The sequence below is a fragment of the Macrotis lagotis genome, chromosome 1, assembly GCF_037893015.1.
Source record: "Macrotis lagotis isolate mMagLag1 chromosome 1, bilby.v1.9.chrom.fasta, whole genome shotgun sequence".
NCBI classification, from domain to species: domain Eukaryota; kingdom Metazoa; phylum Chordata; class Mammalia; order Peramelemorphia; family Peramelidae; genus Macrotis; species Macrotis lagotis.
In genome coordinates, this window is record NC_133658.1 from 287,537,151 (window position 1) to 287,559,706 (window position 22,556).

General features: G+C 37.4%; 1 protein-coding gene across 6 annotated transcripts in view; it reads left to right on the plus strand.

Moving 5' to 3' along the window:
* AK8 (adenylate kinase 8) overlaps window positions 1–22,556 on the plus strand; it is a 159,635-nt gene that overhangs the window by 2,809 nt on the left and 134,270 nt on the right. For all 6 annotated transcript variants that reach the window (XR_012473565.1, XM_074210830.1, XM_074210832.1 and 3 more), the window contains exons 2-4: window positions 21–105; window positions 9,340–9,389; window positions 21,717–21,830. Coding sequence is in view for 5 of the 6 variants with exons in the window: in XM_074210832.1 (XP_074066933.1) it covers window positions 21–105; window positions 9,340–9,389; window positions 21,717–21,830 (249 nt within the window). In the remaining variant the exon portion in view is untranslated. The remainder of the gene's footprint in view (window positions 1–20; window positions 106–9,339; window positions 9,390–21,716; window positions 21,831–22,556) is intronic.

Genomic DNA, 22,556 nt, shown 5'->3' on the forward strand with positions numbered 1-22,556 from the left:
CTGACCCCAATTCTTTGCAGATCATGCTACAGGAACTTTTGATTCACCAACCAAAGGACCCCATCCAGTTTATGTTGGATCACTTGCAACGAGACAATGATATGGGTAAGGGCTCAAGCACTACAACTCTATAATTATGGCATTCTATCTTTGTTTTAAAAAACTGAGAGTTTAATGTTCATGTTTGAGGGGAGCACAGATTGGGGGGATTCAGGATGGCTAATTAGTTAGATGCTTCAATTTCTTTTATAGCACATATAGTAAAATATGCTTCAACAGTTATAAAAATAAGAATGTTGGAGTCTACTATGGCATCAATTATTAATGCTTCTGGTGCCCCATCTGATATTTCCTGTTGTCATTAAAGCTCTCTAATTACCCCTCTTGTCAGGTGTAAATTTGGCTTCCTGTCCTACCTGGATAGGCAGCATCTCTGCTTTTTTGATTAGTTCATTATCTGTTAATGAGTTCCAGTGCTTGGAGCACTTTTGCTAAAGAACATATCTGCATGAACAGAAACCCAAAGATGATGAATTGGGGAGGAAAGATGTACCCTGAACAAGGAATGCTTGTACCCTCTCTCAAATTATTTGATTTACAAACTGCTCACCCTTAGGCAGATTATATTTGGCTACGTACAAGTGAACTATCATTTCTGTTCTGCATGAGCTGTCAGGATGAACTGGTGTCATGGTGCTTTGATGTTTCTTTCAAATCAGAACCTAAGCCATTATGAAAGACCTACCAGAGCATCAGTGAAATTAGGGCTTAGAGATTCAGAGAGGGGCTTTGTGCATCGATGCTTCATGGTGGTGTTCAGATAGCTGTCAATGTGAAATGTTCATAAATAGTAGTGGGCAGAGGGGAAAGAACAAGAGAAATTCTCTTAGCATTCAAATTGTGTTCAGCTGACTCTGTCATGCCTATCCCACATAATTTGTTCTGTGCCCCAGCTCAATTGTAGTCTCAGAATGGCCTAGGTGGAATTGTGGTTGGGTATTATCAGTTGTCTGAACTCTTTGGAATATAATCCAAAGAGAAAATCAAGTTCTTTTTTCAGGTCTCTAACATAACCCAAGGCCATCATCACCTATCAAATTAATCTTATACTCTTAGGGCAGGAAAGTTCTTCTAATCTAGAAACTAACTTATCCTGTTGCTTTTAGATCCGACTGGACCTTACTCCTCCTGGAAAGGTTTTTGTGTGCCAGTTCAATAAACATTTCCTGAGCACCTACTATGAGCAGAGTTTTTATGTGTTGGGTACTGGGGAGATCTGAAGTTTAGAAAAACATGGTCTCAGATTAGGGGTATCCAATCTCATATGATAAAAATGTAGGGAAGAAAGAGAAAGTTTATCAAAAGGCCTATGATTAACTCATTTCCCCCAAGTCCAAATGATGAACTTGCATAAGGGGTAGGTAACAGAGAACAGTTTCTGTTTATTTGAGTGCAAAGAAGTATTTGTTTCAGTTACTCCTTTAGGAGTTGGTACAAAGTTACTGCATAGAAAGTATGAAAATAAATTGATATGCGAGTTCCAAGGAGGAAAAGATTATTGCTCATAGAGGGGAGCCTTCATGAAAGAAGTAGTGTTTGAACTGAGTTTTAAAAATGGATTACAAAAAATGTTGACGAGGGGCATGCAAAATATTCTAGGACATGGGGGCAGGAAAGTGCTGGGCATGTTTGTGGAAGGAGACATGACAAGGAATAGATTGATGGAAATTGTATAGCACCATAATTTGGGAAAGCAGTGAATACCAGGCAAAGGAGTTAGAAGGTTCCTTCATAGGTAATAGAGTTCCTACAGAATTCTTCAGAGGAATTGTTGAAATGCTTCAGTTGTGCTGACTCTGAGACCCTATTTAGGGTTTTCTTGGCAGAAATTTAGAGTGGTTTGCTATATCCTTCTCCAGCTCATTTTATAGATGTGGAAATGGAGATAAACAGGGTTAAGTGACTTGCCTGGGATCACACAGTTAGAAAGTGTCTGAGACCAGAGCTGAATTCAGGAGATGAGTCTTCCTGATTCTTGTTCCTAGAACTCTATCCATTTCACCACCTAGCTCCTCTAACTGAGGGAAGGACAAGATCAACTCTATGGATAAATGGTAGCCTGGAAGCAGGATGAAGAATGAATTAGAGGAGGTAAAACATAAGATTGGAAACCTGCTAGAGGGCACATGGTAATGAGTGCCCATATTAGGATTGTAGTAATATAATAGGAGAGGAGAGATGCAAGGCACTGTATATACATTGTCAGATACATTCTTTATCCCAGATTTTTTGTTTTGGCTTGTCTTACTTTGTCAGAAGAGAAGGTTTGATTTATAGTGGGATTGGAAAGGATCATGATGCAAAGACAAAACATAAAAAAAAGATTTTAATAATGTCCAACTGAGAAATACTTTTTCCTATGTTATTAATATCACAATGGTTCATTTTTTAACAAACATTTAGTAAGCACCTATTATGTTACTGTGCTAGGTCCTAGGATTGCAAAAATGAACCCCCCCCAAAAAAAGACATAGTTCCTGTGTTCAGGGAACTTATAGTTTAGAAAAGGAGGTATATGTGTGCATAAATTTAATACAAGTTAGAACAGGTTAAACTTATAGGAGAGGTCAAACAACCATAGAGTCATAAGAGATTGGAAAGAAGGAAGAAATGAGGACCAGAACTAGGGTAATTGAAATGATAATACTTATGCAAAATAAAAAAAAGGTTTGACACTTGATTAGATATTAAGGATGGAAGAAGGGAGAAGAAAGAGTTTATAACAAACAAAAAACTCTGAGGTTTCCAGACTCTGTCATTAGGAGCAGTAACATCTTCAATAGGAGTAAAGGAATTAATAGATAATTTGAGGCATTTGGGGCACTGGAAATAAATTAGTTCAGTTTTGAGCATATTGTGTTTGAAGGGTTGTCAGGGAATCCAAGTCAAGGACATTTAATTCATTCATGCAATTTTACAGCTGATAGGACATCTAGAATTCATCTAATCTAACTCTGTCATTTTAAAGTGGGGAAATTGAAGATCAGAGAAAGCTAGTGATTTGTTGGGTTTTTTTTTTCAAAGCGATGGGAGTGGGCCTTAGCAGAGTTTACTAACATATATTCCCTTTACTGGAAGACTATTTTTAACCCACTTTTCAGTCTAGGCTTGGTTTGGGTACCAGAGTTGGGATAGGGAGCTACCATTGTGGAATATTATGAGGAATATACCAGGAAGATGCTCCACCTTTCTTTCCTTCAAAAAAGATTTGTCTGTCTTACATTAGTATTTGACATTCTACTATATTTTTTTGATAAATTTTTTTGCATAAAGTGAGATAATATTTTTTAATAGGACTGAACTGATAACAAGCTGAGAAATGAGGTCATTAACTAAGTAAAAAAAATAGCAAAACCAATAACAGTCACTTTATGAGTGACTGCAAGATATTGTGCTATGCACTATGGGAAAAAGGTCAAATCTAAACAAAGTCCCTGACTTCTAGGAGCATGCAATCTTGAAGAAAAGATGTGAACATATTTTTAAAAATATCAAAATAATGCTCTGGTTACTGAATTCTATGGGAAATGTAAATTTCCTTTACTTGATATCATAGGCTAGAATGGAAGAACTGGATGGAATTTCAAAAACTTATTTAGTCTAGTTCCTTCATTTGAAAAAAAAATTAGTGATATCTTTTGTTTTTATATCACCTCTAGAATATATTTCTCTTTGTTTTCTTAATCCAGTGAACCATCTCTTGTAACAAAGAATAAAAAAAGAAAAAAAGGAGTTTAGTAAAACTAGTGTATCAGCTGAATCAGTATATGTGATGTTCAAAATATTTTTAAGGAAGGGGAAGTGCATTTTCTCCTGTTTTTTCAAGGGTGAAGTTCATTTAATTTACATAGAATTCAATTTTTTGTGGTTTTCATTTGCAGTGCTTCTGTCTTTGTGTAGAGTTCCCCCACACCCCTCTAGTTCTGCTTCTTTTATTCTACATCTATCAATTCATATGTCTTTCTATGCTTCTCTGCATGCTAAATATTTTTCATTTCTTATGGGATAGCATTAACAAATGCATTTTTGAGTTAGAACAAGGGAAGCTAGGTGGCATGGTGGATAGAGCACCAGTCCTGGAGTCAGGAGAACCTGAGTTCAAATCTGATAATTACCTAACTGTGTGATCTTGGGCAAGTCACTTAACCCCATTGCCTTGCAAAAACCGAAAGAGCAAAAACTTAAAATAGATCAAATTTATAGGAGTGGTCAAACAATTCAAGTCAATGATGGATACCTATTTTGTTTACAATTCTTTTCTATTAGAAAAAGAGTTGCTATGAATATTTTAGTATTCAAATCTATCCTTTCATTTTACAAATAAAGGAACTAAGCCTCAAAGAAGGAAAGTGACTTATTAAAGATCACACAGCTAGTCTGCAATCCAACTGGGGTTAGAACTTGAGTCTCCTGCATATCCAATCAGTAATTTTGCCACTGTAATTTGAGGACATTTTGTAAAGGGGTTGGAATATCTGGGCCACTGCCTTAGACTACCATGTCTCCAAAGGCAAAATGAAGGGGCCTTTGTTAACTGGTACACCAGTCTTCAACTCCTATGCTAATTGGTCCTGGATTTGGGTGAGTGGGGGTTAAACACAATACACAGCAACATGCCCAGTGTCAGCTGCAAAGGGGGAGCAGACCTTCAGACAGATCCCTAGAGAGTGTGCAGATGAGCAAAGGAGGCTAGCCCGCTGCCACATTGGCTGCCAGCCCCTAAGCACAGAGAAAGCAGATTTAGTACAAAGTGAGCATTTACAGTAGCCCTGGGCAATATTAAAGCATGAGATGGTGTATATAATAGTATGTTTCGTTTTTTATCAAACGTTTGTCCAAGAAAGCTGTGTATTAAAGCTCCAATACCTAAGGGTTTTCTTGTGAATTTTAAATCACACTCCTAGTTCAACCTCAAAAGGATCTGTGGATGGAAAGGTTTTTTGATTTCCTTTGAAGTGGTTTGAAGAAGTTGATTACTCTTGGCACTCAAGCAGTCTTTTATGACACTGTTTATAAATAATTACTCATGAGCAGGGCTGGAGTTTCAAGGTGTTAGATTTTAAGAAACCAGAATTAATCACGTAATATGTGAGGGAGAAATTAGGGGGAGAGAAAGGCAGCTGATGTTCCCCTTTTAAAGCATTTTCATAGATTGTGTACAATTTTGGTGCCACTTACAGAAACCAATAAGGGGAGGGTTTTCCCTGCAGCCATCCAAGTAAGATAACTTTGTCAAGACGAATGTGTAATTTGGGTCTCAGGCTTATTCTAGGAGTGCACCAGCCTGGACACACACACACACACACACACACACACACACACACACACACACAGAAAGAGAGAGATCCATTTCTTGTGTACACAGGAAGAGTACACAGAAATACATGGCCAACTCATTTGAACCAAAGTTTTAGCAAAGCATACATAGATAGCTCAAGCTGAAACTAACTTTAGGTCTCCTCATTCCCCTCTGTACTCTCCTTCACTGTTGCCTGAACAAACTTCTCTTGACCCCTGGGCAGGTCATTGTCCCACCTAGAGTAGCTTCCTTCCTCTGACATATCTTATTATCCAAATTTCCTCCTACAAAGAACTAAGTCAAAGTCCCTCATGAACATTTCCCTGGCTTTACTAACCTACACTAAGCTCTCTTTCTCAGTTCCTGTAGGATTCAGTATCCAAAGTACTTTTTTGGTAAACTTATAAATTCCTGGAAGATGGAGACTTCCATCTTAGACTTGTTCTGTTTCACCTAGTATAGAGCACAGTGCCTTGCAGTCACTCAGCAAACATTTATTTTAAATATTTATTATATACAAAGCCTTGTGTTAGGTGCTGGTGATCTATAGATGACAAAGAATAATCAAGTGTCTTGCCTCAAGCTTCCAGTCTAGGGGGGCGGGGCAGCGGATGTAGCATGCACACAAATGAGTGTCATCAGAGATTCAGTGTGTTAAAGGCAGAAAAAGGTCCAGACAAAGGACTATGGGAAAAGAAGAAGTAGAAGAGATACCTTTGGGATGTGAAGATCAGGGAAGGCTCATGGAGGAGGTAGCACTTGAGAGGAGCCTTGTTGTTGTTGTTGTTGTTGTTGCTTGCCCTTCATTCTCAAAGAAGTCCCTGACAATCAGGGAGATGATGTGAGGACATACACGTGAATTGAATTTAAGTGAGGGAGTGTTGCACAAAGTCAACAGTTATTTTCACTTTGGAACTATCTAGATCCTATGGCCAGATATAGATTAGGATGAATGGAGTTACCCTGGATGCTGGAGGAGACTTTGGTTTTGCAAGATGCCTAGTAGTCAAAGATAAGCTAAAAGCTAAAAGGGAGATTTCATGAAGGAGATGGGACTTGAACTGAACTGTGGGAAGTGCTTGGCTAGATAGACAGGATTGTGGAAAGCATTTCAGATCTAAGGAATAGTATGAACGGGAAACAGCTCCCCATGCCAGGGATAGATTAATTTACAGGGATAAATTAGTTAAAGTCTTCTAATTCAAGGTTTGGTGAACAGTCTACATGAATTCTCATAAGTGGGGAAATACTCAAACAGACCAGAAACAGCTAGTAGTTGATTTTGGAAGGATCATAGAGGAGCATAAAAGAAAGGAATATGAATTAAGACTGGAAAGGTAACTCCAAGTCAGATTGTGGAGGACCTTAAATACTAAGCTAAGGAGTCTGTATTTTTTGATAAGTCAACAGTTAGCCCCAGAAGGTTTCTGAGGAAAGGAAGCATCATTAATCCTGTGCCTTAGGAAGATTATTTTGGTACCATGTGAAATGAACTGAAAAGATTAAGGACTGGGGTGAAGGAGCAGGGAGATTATATTGTAGGTGACCAGCAAATATATGTTGTAAAGGATGAGGTGGAGGAAGAAAGACTTTAGAAAGGTTTAAGAATGGGTGACCAAATGGGTAGCCCATGGTATGCCTGCTAACCATAACTCTTTTGTGCACAAATTCAATAGCCTTCACCTGTCCTCATTCTTGGTTCTGTAGGATATACCAAAACATCTGATATATAATCCCTATCCCAAGAAAATCAGTCTAGAATGGGATGATAAATAGGCACAAATGAAAAGATAAATAACATAGAAATAAGCATTAAAATGAGTGGTACAATGATCAGTATTACAGAATTTCAGAGTAGAGGGAGATAACAGTAGCTAAAGTGTTCAGGGGAAATTTCATGAAGGAGATGGGACTTGAACTGAACTGTGGGAAGTGCTTGGCTAGATAGACAGGATTGTGGAAAGCATTTCAGATCTAAGGAATAGCGTGAACAAAGGAAACAGCTCCCCATGCCAGGGATAGATCAATTTACAGGGATAAATTAGGTAAAGTCCTCTATGCTGGGGCCCTTCTGGATGATCTAAATTCTGGCCTTATGTGTACTGGAGTCATAACTTATTTATTGAGTTCTTCCTATTCATGTTACACCTCATCCTACTCCATTCAATATGGAAAGGAAGGGTAGAGAGAGTACAAGACTATTGTATTCATATCTGAAGGTAGCTTCCATGTGCCTGTTCAGAGATTTTGTTGAGTTAGACTGATGATCTATAAAAGTAAGTCATTTTCATTCTTTATTGTAAATGTCAATCTATCCAAAATCCAATTTTGAATCTTTAACTGCGTAAGTTGTTCAAGGATATATAAAAGCACAGAAACTGACAAATCAGGGGCCTCCCTTTAATGTTAGAATAAGGAATACGAACTGAGGAATATATTGTATAAAAATAGGGTGGAAAGATGTTGAAAAAAGAAGACTGAAGTAGATGGGACTTCCCAGGGAAAGCATTCCCAGAGGTATAATTTTAATTCAGTTTCCTTAGTCCTACTGAGAAATGGTGAGAAAGGACACTGAACTTGGACAATGAACTGCCTGAAAGAATATTCCCCTGGGAGCTGCAGATGTCACTTGCATTCCCTTTTAACATTTAGTTTTCTTTTTGAAAGGTACCAGATCCCTGTGTTCTCACTGGGAGTATTATCTAGTTCCTTCTTTTTTATCCTTTCCAAAAAGCTACTAGGAAAATAAAGGCTTTGGATTGCAAGAGCAGGTGAGATCCATGCCTGATTGAAGAATTGGACCTTGCCTATCATCTTGGCTATCAGAGGTTAGCTATACCTGCCAGAAGCAGCCATGGGAATGCAGAAGAAACTTTGCATTTGTAGCCAAAAGATCTGGGCTCAGGAGCTGGCGTTGGCACTAGCAATTTGCCTTGTATGTAAAATGGGAATAGCAATAATTGATGCTCAACACTTTATATTTCCTAGGTTTTCTTTGAGAATAATGCTCTGCAAATCTTTAAAATACAATGCAAATATGATCTGGAAAAAAGAGACTTGAAGAGAGCTCAATTAGTTTGGCTATCTTTACTGGGTCAATAGCTAAGCAAGGAAGAGAAGGTGGATCTTCAATGTCCCCATCCCCTGCTAGTGGATTATACATTCCCTCTTTTCACCTAGCATGGGAAAAAAATCCAACAACATGAAATAGTGAATTGGACATTCTCTAGGGAATCTGTGTAGCATGTAGCATGTAGCATCTGCAGGAGACATGTGGTCTCTTTTTCCTTTGGTTCAGACTGCAGTTAATCATCTATCCCAACTCTTAAGATGGCAGTCTTTTCTTTCAAAAGCACCAGAGACCCTAAACTAATTCTGTGGCTATTTGGAATTATTTTAGGGCAGGGAGCATCAGACTATGACCCAGAAATTCTCAGGCAGCATTTTCTATTTGCATAGAAATGCCCATATCTGAAAACAAAGTCATTCTTATCTTGGGTTTTATAAATCTAGTTCAGACACTTTGTGTTCCCTCCATTATTTCTCTCTGTAAATGATGTGGAATACAATTTGCTAAATAAAAAAGCATAAATATAAAAATGCTTTTGAAAGTCGATTTACATAAAATACAGCTTTATTTGGGAGAGGGTCTCAGAGACAAAGTTCCTGTTTAAAATGCTTTATGTTGTTTGAAATCCCAATTGTTCTTGATATTTATTAGTTCAGCAAATATGCTACCTTATCTGTGTCCCCTTGGAGTAAGAAAAATAAACCATCTCAGTGATCACTTACTTCTCTAAACACAGAGAATATGTTCTACAGTAATAGTATCTCCTGTGTAGCTCTGTTACAAATGGTTGTGTCACTTAAGGAAAATGAAATCCTGGGGAGGAGAGAAATAAATACACCCAGAGTACAGCAGACATGGGAGGATGCATTGTAATGCTGAGATTTGATATTTAAATCTTTTCATTCCACAGTGCCAAAGATTTTTATATTGGGCCCACCTGCCTCTGGGAAAACGACTATTGTAAGTGCACTGTATTAAGTGTTATTTTACAGTATCATCTCATTCCCAGCATTGATGGGGAATTAGGTGTTCCCTATAAGTGATATTTTGAGATATAAAATGTATGTTATTTCTATAGAACTTTGTCCTAGGCACACAGGGAGCTCCAAAAGTTAGATAAAGTTTCTGCTATCAAAGGAATCTAGTAAAGGGGATAAGTTGCAAACATATCTAATTATGGTGAAGGACACAATATTACATGAGGGATGTAAAACAATGATACATGAAATCCAAAGGGAAAGGTCAATATTGATGGAGGAGGAGAGATGGATTGTATTAACACAAGCATTTCTTTTTTAAAAAAAAATTTTTTTAAGAAAGAGTTTATTTATTTTGAATTTTACAATTTTCCCCCTATTCCCCATTCCTTCCCCCACCCCCCACAGAAGGCATTCTGTTAGTGTTTACATTGGTTCCATGTTATACATTGATCTCATTTGAATGTGATGACAGAGAAATCATATCCTTAAGGAAGAAAAATAAAGTATGAGATAGTAAAATTACTTCATAATATAATGCTTTTTTTTCTAATTTGACAGTAATAGTCTTTGGTCTTTGTTCAAAGTCCATAATTCTTTCTCTGGATATGTATGGTATTCTCCATTGCAGATAGCTCAAAATTGTTCCTGGTTGTTGCACTGAAGGGATGAGTAAGTCCATCAGGGTTGATCATCGCCCCATGTTGCTGTTAGGGTGTACAATGTATTTTTGGTTGGGCTCATCTTGCTCAGCTTCAGTTCATACAAATTTTTCCAGGCTTCCCTGAATTCTCATCCCTCCTGGTTTTTAATAGAACAATAGTGTTCCACGACATACATACCACAGTTTGTTAAGCCATTCCCCAATTGAAGGACATTCACTTAATTTCCAATTCTTTGCCACCACAAACAGGACTGCTATGAATATTTTTGTACAAGTGATGTTTTTACCCTTTTTTTATCATCTCTTCAGGGTATAGACCCAGTAGTGGTATTGCTGGGTCAAAGGGTATGCACATTTTTGTTGCCCTTTGGGCATAATCCCAAATTGCTCTCCAGAAAGGCTGGATGAGTTCACAGATCCACCAACAATATATTAGTGTCCCAGATTTCCCACATCCCTTTCAGCATTGATCTTTGGCCTTTCTGGTCATATTGGCCAGTCTGAGAGGTGTGAGGTGATATCTCAGAGATGCTTTAATTTGCATTTCTCTAATAAGTAATGATTTGGAGCAATTTTTCATATGACTATGGATTGCTTTGATCTCATCTGTAAATTGCCTTTGCATATCCTTTGACTATTTATCAATTGGGGAATGGCTAACACAAGCATTTCTGTAGAAGGTGGCATTTGAATTTAAATATAAAAATTCAGTAGAGGAAGAAAAAGGAAGTTGGGCATTCCAAGTTTAAGAAACAACATAAGCAGATTCATGAAAATATAGGAAATGTTTTGGAGGCAAAGAATATAATTCAATTTAGCTGAATTTAGAGATAATTGGGTCTTACCCCTTTATGTTTCTATACAATTAAAAAAAACTTTTGATCATTGTTGACTGAAACTTTTCTTAAATAATACATTTCCTTCTAAAAAATAATAATCCATTTCCTTGCCTTCTTAGAGAATCCTGGACTTATAATGCAAGATTATTTTGTTGAGTTAGGGCCATCATTCTGAATATCAGAATTTTTTAATTAGAATGGATATCTAGCTGAATGTTTTATATGACTAGCATATAATGAAGTTCTTAGGTCCTTTTGAGCTGATTAACCAACTCACTTTTTTCTCTCTTGAATTCTTCATCACTTCCCATACATTTAATTGTCATCTCTATATGAATGGTTCCTAGATCCAGCTTCTATCTTTCTCCAGGTCTAGTCACACATCACCAACTATCTATTAGAAATTTCTAACTGAATGTTCTATGTTCTGTATTCATTTTCTACTGGTTCAAACTTATTCCTTATAGCACTGTATTTCTGACCTGGACATTGCCATCTTTAAGAATCTCCAAGGTTCAGTTTCAGTATTGTCACTAACTCCTTATTTTATTTCTTCATCCATATATCCATTTGGTTACCAAATTTTGTCATAACTCTACAACATTGTTTCCATCTTACTCCTCTCTACTCACATGGCCACTACTCCAATTCAAGCCTTCATCATCTTTTGTTTAAACTATGCAATATTTTTTCTCTTTTTAATGTTATTTTTTCCAATTGCTTATAAATATAGTTTTCAGCATTCATCTTTTTTTATGTTTTTGCAAGGCAAATGGGGTTAAGTGGCTTGCCCAAGGCCACACAGCTAGGTAATTATTAAGTGTCTGAGACTGGATTTGAACTCAGGTACTCCTGACTCCAGGGCTGGCACTCTATCTACTGCACCACCTAGGCGCCCCAGCATTCATCTTTTTTTGATGTAGCTTTTGAGTTCTACATTTTTTTCTCTTCTTTCCCTCCCCTCTGCCCATGACAGCAAGTAATTTAATATAGGTTGTACATATACAATCATGTTTGACATATTTCCATATTAGTCATGTTGTGAAAGAAGAATCAGAACTTGAAAACATGCAAAAAAGAAACAGAAAGTAAGTTTTAAAAAGTGAACATAGTATGCTTTGAGCTTCATTCAGACTCCATATATTTTTTGTCTTAGGCATTTCTATCATAAGTCTTTTAGAACTGTCCTTGATCACTGAAGTGCTGAGAGGAGCTGAGTCCATCATAATTGATCATCTCATAATATTACTGCTAAGGTGTACAGTGTTCTCCTGGTTCCCCTCACTTCACTTGGCATCAGTTCATATAAGTCTTTCTGGGCTTTTCTGAAGTTCTGAAATAGATGATTTCTTTTTTTTTCATTTTCTCTTTTGCAAGGCAATGGGGTAAAGTCATACAACTAAGTATTAAGTGTCTGAGGATAGATTTGAACTCGGGTCCTCCTGAAGCCAGGATGGTATTCTATCTATGGTATTCTATACTACCTAGCTACCCCCACTAATGATTTCTTATAGAACAATGGTATTCTTATGCCATAATTTGTTCAATAATTTTCCAATTGATAGGCATCCCCTCAATTTCCATTTTTTTGCCACAAAAAAGTTTCTATAAATATTTGTGAAAATGTGAGACTTTTCTCATTTTTTATGATCTTTTTTGGGATACAGACCTTGTAACAGTTTTGCTGGATCAAAGGGTATGCACAGTTGGGAATTGGACTATGCACAGCTGAGTATTGCTTCTTAATTGGTCTCTCTGCCTCTTTTCTCCCTTCTACCATAAATCCTCTACAAAGATGTCAAACTGATTTTTCCTCTCCTGGTCTGACTATGTCACCACTCTACTCAATAAACTCTGGTGGTTCTCAATTGCTGCTAGGACCAAATGTAAATTTTTCTTTTTTACTTTTAAAGACCTTTATAACCCAGCCCTAACTTATCTTTCTAACTTTTTGATATACACAGTACTTCCCTTTCTGTACCTTATGTTCCAGCCAAACCGAACTTCTTGCCTTTCTTCATACATGATATTCTATCCCCCATCTCCATACATTTTTACTGACTGCCAGTCATGCCTGGAATGTACTCCCTCATTATTTCCTCAGGATTTTTCCTGATCATTCCAGCTGGAGACTTCCCTTTCCAAATTCACTTGCTTTATTTTGTATGTCTTCTGAAAATATTTATGTACCTGTTGTGTTCTTCCCTCAGCCTCCACAGAATATAAATTTCTTGGGGACAAGGATTGTTTCATTTTTGTCTAATTTACACTGATGACTATGTATACTTACTCCTAATCTCTGCAACTCAGAATCCATACCTTTCTTCAATTTCACTTAACTTCCTTGTCTTCTCACTCTTTCCATTTTCCCCAATTCTTACTACTATGTCCCTCCTCAATTTACATGGTACCTATTATGCATATTTTCCTTGCACATTGTAGATGTAATCCCTTGAAGGCAAGAATACTTGGGGTAATCTTTCCATGATCTAATACAGTATTGTGCACTTATTTTTTTAATTTGGGCCTTTTTTTATGAGCATAGGTATTTTTGGGGGGGCAAGGCAATGGGGTTAAGTGACTTGCCCAAGGTCACACAGTTAGGTAATTATTAAGTGTCTGAGGTTGGATTTGAATGCAGGTCCTCCTGATTCCAGAGCCAATGTTCTATCCACTGTGCCACCTAGCTGCCTCATAGATAACTTTTGTGAAGAAAATTCTTCTATTAATATAGAACAGCAACTCATCTCTGACTTGTCATGGAGTTGACTAGGATAATGAGAGTTTAAATGACTCTCTTGGGATCATAAAAAATGAGAAAAGTCTCACATTTTCACAAATATTTATAGAAACTTTTTTGTGGTGGCAAAAAATGGAAATTGAGGGGATGCCCATCAATTGGGAAATTATTCTTTTGCTTATAGGAAGTAGAGTCTTAGTAGTTGGGTAAATCCAACAAGTCATTCTTTAGGGATTGTTTTTCTCTATATTCAGCTATTGTTGCTCAGTTTCTATTGCTGAGGGAATTTTTTATGGGTCTTTCTATCTTTCAAAGCTTAGAAGGCAGTAATTTGATTCATTCTATCTCTTCAGTCACTCATTCACCTCAGATCTGGAAAGAATAAACATAAAGAAAAAGAAATAGGCATCATGAATTCAAGGCTCCATGATGGTCAAGTAGGAGATAGGATTGATACCCTTGTCTGAAGACTCATATAATTTTTTTCTTCTTACTGGAAAATTTCTAGAGAAGAATAAATGACCAAGGGAAAGGTACTAATTGATCATTTTGGATGTGAACTCAATAGGGTGCCATTCCTTCTGACTCTTATGCCAATTGGAAAATTTCTTGTCAGACCATAGAAATAAATCCCTCAATCACTTATGAACAGAAACCAATTTCCAAAGTTCTGTGCATTGTATTGAAATTAGCAGGGATAATGTTAGATTGTCTGAGATATATCTGAGATATGGATATTTTTGAAAACTGGATCTTCCCTGACTAGTCCCTATTACACTTTAAATTACTAGGTCAGGTATGATGCAGGTCAGTCTAATGATTCATGGTTAGTATTGGAATAGACTTGTAGATTATATAATCTTCAAGAAAAAATAATGATATCTTTTATCTTTCATTTAAAAAAAAATTTTCAATTTTTGTGGGGCAATGGGGTTAAGTGACTTGTCCAATGTCACACAATTACTGTCAAATGCCTGAGGCCTAATTTGAACTCAAGTGGTCCTGACTCCAGGGCCAGTGCTCTATACTGTACTACCTTGATGCACCACAGAAAGATTATCAAAGATATAGTGTTGGTTTAGTTGGGAACAGCTCTCTGACTTGCATTTGCTACCATGGCATGGCCAATCAGAAGGTTGTAAGTCTTAGGAGTACCAACTATTTTTAATCCATAGATGATGGGGAAGCTATGTCAATGGTTGAGTCATAGTCTCTTAAACACATGTCTCAAGGACAAGTTCATTATATTTTACAGGAAAGCCAGTCATGTGTCAGGAATCTTTGAGTCTGTTAATTGCTTTTATGACATTTCAACTTTTGAATTCAAAATTCTAAGGGTCTCCTAGGGAATCTTTCACCACTCAAATGACATTAGGGGTATTAACCACATTGCTGAACAACTTTTGACCTAGGTATACAAGATACTGGGCAAAAGTAGCATTGGAGGAGGAGATACCCAAAACACAGAATTACCTTCTGATAAAAACAAATTTCAGAAATTCCAGGGTTCATCTCCACCCCACCCCTTTTTGGAAGAACTGAGTCTATGATCTTAACTAATATGTTCCATGTATGTGGGGTTGATATCAAGTGTGAACAGATCTCTTAATATAAAGCAATGTTGATGAGTAAGAGCAGTGCCAGGAACAGGGTCATAGCTCACTGATGGCTCTTTTGGCATGGTCACTTATGGATCAGAACCACTTTCTGTAAGGTCATTAAAAGAACCTAATCTACTTGCATGCAACCTATCCTAAGGACTAAATCAATACAAGGACCGAGTCAACATCAAAACTCATATTGAACTATTATCCACTTGGTGTTCCCCATTCTATCAGTCAGCACCCTTCCCTCTTCGAGTCATCATAGGAATGATATCAAATTCTTGGCCATCTAAAATGATATCCTTTGAGGGCCTTCTCTTATTCCATCAATCAAGATTGGGTTAGTCCTCTCCTTTGTTTTCATCTGGTGACTCAGATTGCCACATGGTTGGCTAAGGAATTCCTCCCCCCCCCCATTAACTTAGACCATAGTTATGAAAGACAGCCTATCTCTCCTTCAAAAGCATAGCACCTCCCCCTCTCCCCCCAACACCAACCAAATCTTAACCATTGATCTCTTAAGCCTCATTAGGAAGGAGTCATCTGGGAAAAAAACAGTATCTGAACCATCCTAGGGAAAAAGGGGACCTGCCAATCAAGAGATCTAAGCTATTTTCCTGGGGTATCCTCCCAAGGGGGAGGGATCTAAAGCTCTAGACCATTTCACATAGAGGATGGGAAATGGAAGGGGGTAAAAAGGATTAACCAGAAACATTGTAGTCTGTCCCTGTTTTGCTAAGTTTTCTTACCAGTTGGAGTCTGGATCCCAGAGAACCACAGGACTGGAGAGTTCAATTTGTTTCTTTTAAGTTGGGACACCCAACCCTGGAGGTGAGTGGCATAATCTTGTGGCTTGTTTCAAGAGTCCAAACCAGTATCTGCATGGGGTTCTTCTAGTCTCTCATCCATTAGAAGAGGGAAATCATGGAGTTGATCTCTTAATACTGGTACAATATGGAAGGACTTTAGCGGTGCCAAGGTTACAGTTAGTGAAGATTACAATGGGCCCACTTTACCCTACTTTCATAGTTACCTTCATCAGGACCTGTATTAGTTGCTTTTATTGCTGCTCCATTTTCACTTCCCACACCACTACTTGCACTGATGCCTCTATTGCTACTCAGGCTCTGTCTTATTGCCAACTTCGCTGTTATTATTGATGTTACTGATAATGGGGGGGGTGGGCTTCAAGACTCACCTTCAGTAGGTCTTTTGTAGTCAACTCAAAGCTTTCAGGTGCTGTTCTCTTCACAGGCCATTTGAAGCTGTTGGAAAAGGAGTTGGTTTAATGAAGAAATATAGCCTTCATTGTTAGGAAGGAAATCTTTCATCCCTCCTGGGATCCGGTATTGTCTGGTGTTATGCCAAGGGATTTCCAATATTGTTTTTTTAAATTTATTTTTATTAAAGATATTATTTGAATTTTATAATTTTCCCCCAATCTTACTTCCCTCCCCCCACCCCACCCCCACGGAAAGCAATCTGTCAGTCTTTGTTTCCATGTTGTACCTTGATCCAAATTGGGTGTGATGAGATAGAAATCATATCCTTAAAGAAGAGACAAGAAGTCTAAGAGGTAACAAGGTCAGACTATAAGATTTCTGTTTTTTTCTAAATTAAAGGGAATAGTCCTTGAACTTTGTTCAAACTCCACAGCTCCTTATCTGGATACAGATAGAACTCTCCTTTTCAGACAGCCCAAAATTGTTCTGGATTGTTGCACTGATGGAATGAGTGAGTCCTTCAAGGTTGCTCATCACTCCCATGTTGCTGTTAGGGTATACAGTGTTTTTCTGGTTCTGCTGATTTCCAATATTGTTACCTGTAATAATTGGTATAGAGGTGACTTTAAGTACTCCCAAAGTGCTAACTTCTAAGAACTCATGCTGTCCATCTCTATAATACCAGCATCATAGTTTACCACTACAACTAATCCAGATTGGGGGGGGGGGGGGTGGTCTTCTACTCACTACCTTCTTTTGAGCAAATATATCCCATATGAGTGATCTATCTTTCAAAACCTTCAAAACTCCAAAAGCTCCAAAATAGGAGCACCTATGTTATGTAGACTGACTGGTTTTTCTTTAAGGACTCAGGGTGAGACTATTGACATTTGGTTGTTCTGAAGGACTAGAGCTTGAATCATTGGTTTGGGTTCCTTGACTGAAGTATAAACCTCAGCCTAGTTTATAGGGAATTAGTACTCTGGAAGTTTAGTGTCACTCTCACTGCCCTTTTTGACATTTTGTTACCTTTATCTCTGTGATTATGAATTTCAGAGGATGATATTTTATCTGAAACACCAACTAAGAATTTTATCCTTTTAAATTCTAATCATTTTCTATTCATTTTATGGTCCATGAATTCTAGTCCTGTACCTGATTCACTCTACTAACTTGAGATCAGTCTGGTTCAGAATATTGGATGTTAATTGGCAGAGCTGTATTGCAATGATTTCATGGTTTATTTAATTGTTAAGGTGAAAGAAAGATGGTATGAAAGAAAGGGAGGAAAGCTTTAGGAGATTGAATGGCCAGATATAAGACTTCCTTATCTTGTGACACTGAGCCTCTTAGCAGCATATCAGGAATCCTTTCAGTAAATTGTTGAAAAAATCCCATACTCCCTATAGGATTTACCCAATGGATAGTTAAAGGAGCTTGACAAGGAGGGTAAAAATAAAGCTAGTCTGAGTGTTCCCTGACTTTTAACACTTTTAGAAAAATTGGTTAATAGCCTAAGGAAAATGAAAATAACTTGTGTATTCAGCAACTAGAGGTGAATGTGGATACACTATTAAATCTTCAAGTAACATACCTTAAAGGGAGAGAGATGACTTATAGAATTAGTAACAGTATAGGTTAAAGTGGCAATACTGAAAGGGACCAATAGGCTGCAGTTAGAAAGCATGATCTCTGACCCAATGGTTTTGATTAGGGCTCTTCGAAAGAGGAGTGAGGACATTGGCACCATTTGGAAGAGATCCTCTTGGCTTATTCTCTTACTCCTCTCCCAATACTATCTCCTGGGGAGTGACTTCCACTGAAGAGAAATTAGAGGATTGATAGTTATTTACCACCCTAGGAACTTGAGAGATAGAAGAGAAGTTTATGCAGAATAATGATTAATGATGGTGTGGTCTAATACTGACTTTTGTTGGTAGAGAATCTCATTTGTTCTGAGAAACTGCAAAGTATTTCCTCTTTGCAAAATCAATTGAATCATCAATTAGAGACCTGGAATAAGAATTGCTATTTATCTTTGGGCAGTTTTGCATATTTCTGGTTACCCATAGGGCAAAGAAATCAAGGGAGTTACATTCTTCAAAGTACTGAATTTGGTATATGTCTAGCACATCAGTTGACTGACTGACTGACCACCCCAAAACTCATGCTTTCTATGACCATACTATTTTGGGTGCAGTTAGGTCTTGGATTGAGCCTCACCTGAATGATATCAAATGTTATCCCTGGGACTTCCTTGCTAGACCATCATGAAGGCTTGGTCATATCAACTTAAAAAAGAGATTGGTATGCTACCAATGGATGTCTGGACAAACTGGGCTGTCCACATAAATACTCTGGGGATGGTGGGAAGAGGTAATGTACCTGTTCTATCACTTCCCACCTGGCTGTCCACCTGAACTTAATCATTGTCTCCAGAAATTAATTTTCTGGTAATGTCAATTCAACTTTGAAATTCTCATCTCCTCAGCACCTTTAGGCTTCTCCTTCTCTCTGTTTAGAGGCAGTGGAAGATGGATTAGGAGAGTTCCTCTCAGACCCAATATTTGAGGAAGATTCCCAGGGCAGATGCCTCATAATTTAACCTTAATCCTGCTGGATACTCTTCTCCCCACCCCTTACTTTTAGTTGCTTTTATTAGATTGTGAGTGCTTCGAGAGCAGGGACTGTCTTTTGCCTTTCTTTGTATTTCCAGGGCTTAGCATGGTGCCCAGCATATAGCAGGTGCTTAATAAATGCTTATTGACTGACTAACTGCTATTGTCATGGATAAAGATTGATGAAATTTTCTTCTGTAAGGAAACTTTGTAAGTGACTATTGAAATATAAGAATGTCAAAATTATTGATTTTTGACCAATGGTTAGTAAAATTGCATTTGGTTATCTAATACTGGTACAGTAATTATTTTTCTACCCTGTTCCTGGAAAACCCCTTTGCACAAGTTGTTCCAAGCTACTCAATTCTTTGTACCTAAATTTGAGGGATTATTGGGATGAATCCCCTGAGATGAGGACCAAAAGTTCTTTTAGACTTGAGCTGGTTTGACTTCAGGGTCTTAAGAGAACTGGAAGCCATATGTCAAAGTCATTCAGTTTAAGAAAGGTGTGGGTCACCAAATATAAGAGGCTGTATCCAGGGGACTTTGAACAAGTCCATTAGAGTTCCATTAGTTCTATTGGAGATTTGGGGGAGAAGATACTCAAGAGAAGGAACCCCTTCTTAGGTGGAGGTGGGTGGAAGGCTCCCTTTCCCTTTCCCCAGGTCTAGGTCACAGTTATGGTGGCTAATATCATGAGCACAAATTTTATGAGCTCTTGGGAGTTCATTATCTGTATGGACACTCACTAAGTTTTCTGTTGTGGTTAGAATAAAATGAAGTTGTTTGAGTCATTCTGGATAGAATAAATATCAAGTTTAGGTAGAGCAAAAATTATATCCTTCCCATTAATGAAAAGGCCAAAGTACCGGTTCCTCTTATAATAAACCAGAATGATTTGTGAAGAAGGTAGGTGATATCTGGTGGCAGTAGTTTATCCACAGTTAAATAAAACAGTTGCACTGATTGCTGGGGTTTCTGACCTCATCAGCCAGCTGGACTAGGTAACCCAGACTCCAAGAAAGTGAAGAGCAGTTATTGTTTTTGCCAATGTCTTTTTCTCTCTTCTTGTATGAATTTGCCTTCACCTGGAAAAAAAGTCCAGTATAAGTAGAACACACAACTTTAATATAAAGAAATCTATTCAATAATAACATGCAAAGATAATAGTGTTGCATTAGTTGGATGTGACTCCCCTTATCTACACATTTGCCACAATGGCCTACCAGATGCAAAGAAAGGATGTATGAACTTAAAAGGCAATGGAAAGTCATCAAACTTGAGAAGTGTTCACTAGTTTTTATGCCTTAGGCAAAAGGTGTTCTGTCAATTAATCCCCTGGACCAATTAAACCTTGAGAACAGCTTGGTTTCCCTTTTAGGGAAAAACAAAGCAAGGATTTTCTATAAAGTCTTCTTAGTAGTAGTGCATGTTCCTAGAGTAGTTTAAACTATTCACTGTCTTTGATCCAGCTGTCTAGCTATTGGATTTCTGTGTGTGTATAAAATAGGGTTATGCATATGTTTATATATACATATAGATCATAGTCAGAAAAACTAAATTTACTCCAAAATATTTAGCACAGCACTTTTTGTGGTAACAAAAAAATGACACAAATTAGAAGTTCATAAATTGTGCACTGTCTGAACAATTATGGTTTAAAAATGTGATGAAATATTATGGAGATTTAAGAATATAAAAAATTTAAAAAACAAAAGGAAATTATATATGAAATGATATAAGTGAAGCACTTTATCAGGACTTGGAGAATGAGATAAACAATGACTACAATAATGCAATTAAAAAGAGACCAAAAGGCAGTCACACTATGTGTGATTGTAATAACAGTCTTAGTCCTAGACAACAAAGGGATGAAATTCATGGAGGGGATACTACGGGGGGGGGGGGGTGGGGGGGGTGGGGGGGGTGGGGAAAGCACAAACACTGTAAGATGTAGAAACTTTTTAGTTTCTCTGTTTTTGTTTTGTTTGTTTTGAATGACTTTGCCTAATTTTTTATTACATATGTAAGGGGGATATAATGGGAAATCATGATGGGATGCAAATGAAAGGTAATAAAACTTAAGCTGATGGAAAAAAAAAAGAAATAATCCACAAAGCTAATGCACATAACACTAGACTCAAGAGCAGTATGTTTATCATGTTTCTATGCTGTTTTGTAATCTTTTCATATTTCAGGAGATGAAGAAAGGATAAGTAGAATCCTTGAGATAGAAGGAACTTCAAGAGGCAGAATTTTAGAGTGAATGAGAGTTGTCCAGAGTCTGAAGACCTGGGTTTTCATCCCAGCTCTAATTACCCAGTACTTCTACAACTTCTGGCAAATTTCATTTCTGGGCATCCATTTGCTTAAAGACCCTGTTACCTCTTAAATCTAATAAGTTCATATTGTCTAAATTCCCAGTCTCCATAACTATACCTAAACTTTCTAAGGCAGTGGCTATATAAAAATAAGCATGTTTTAAAAATTCTTTTTACAAAAGATAGAAAGTAGAAGGATTTAAGCATTTTAATATAATTTACAAGCATCATCATAATTTTAATAAGGCTAATCTATTCATTCTCTTTACTAATGTTTCCCTTTTCTCCATTCTTTCTTCAGGCAATGTGGCTCTGTAAACATTTGAATGCCAACCTCATTTCACTGCAGAACTTAATGTGGAATGAATTTTCAGAACTAGCCGCTAAAGCCCTTCAGTTCCATGAGGCAAAGAAGGTATGTTTTGTTTTGTTTTTTTGCTATCCCTTATCCCAGGCGTTCCCTGGGTAGCAGATGATGATATTGTTATTAAACTGCCAGTTTCTAGCCAAACTAGTCTCTCTCTCTCTCTCTCTCTCTCTCTCTCTCTCTCTCTCTCTCTCTCTCTCTCTCTCTCTCTCTCTGCTTGGATCAAATGAAGGAAAATGGTTCTTTTCAGGGCATGGAAAGAAGACTCATAGGTGAATGAGGAGGGAAGAAATGGGTAGAGAATTCTCAGGGATCCCCTGAGTCTGGGTGGAACTGAGAAAACGTTTCTATGATGCTAGAGAGAAGAAAATGATAAATAATGATAAAAGAAGTGTTTTAAATGGATACAAAGTCTCAGAGTGCTTCTTTTACAAGTTTTCTGATTTCTTTTGTATACTCTCCACAGGGAGTGGAGAGGAATGAGCATGAGTTTTTCTTTTCTTTTTTTTTTTTTAACAGATGGTAAACCTGAAGCCCCAAGACATTATTAAGTGACTTTATATTCCAGGTTACATAGCAACTTAGTGGCAGAACTGAGTCATTTTTTTAACTCCCTTGCCTCTGACATCATAAATAAAAGTATCACTTCCTAAGTATCCTATTATGTCATTTCATTTCATGATAACAAATGTACCTGTTGGGGCATGTTTGTAGAGGAATTCTATGTATATACTTTTATTTCAAAGATTTCACCAGGGTAACTAGCTCTTTCTA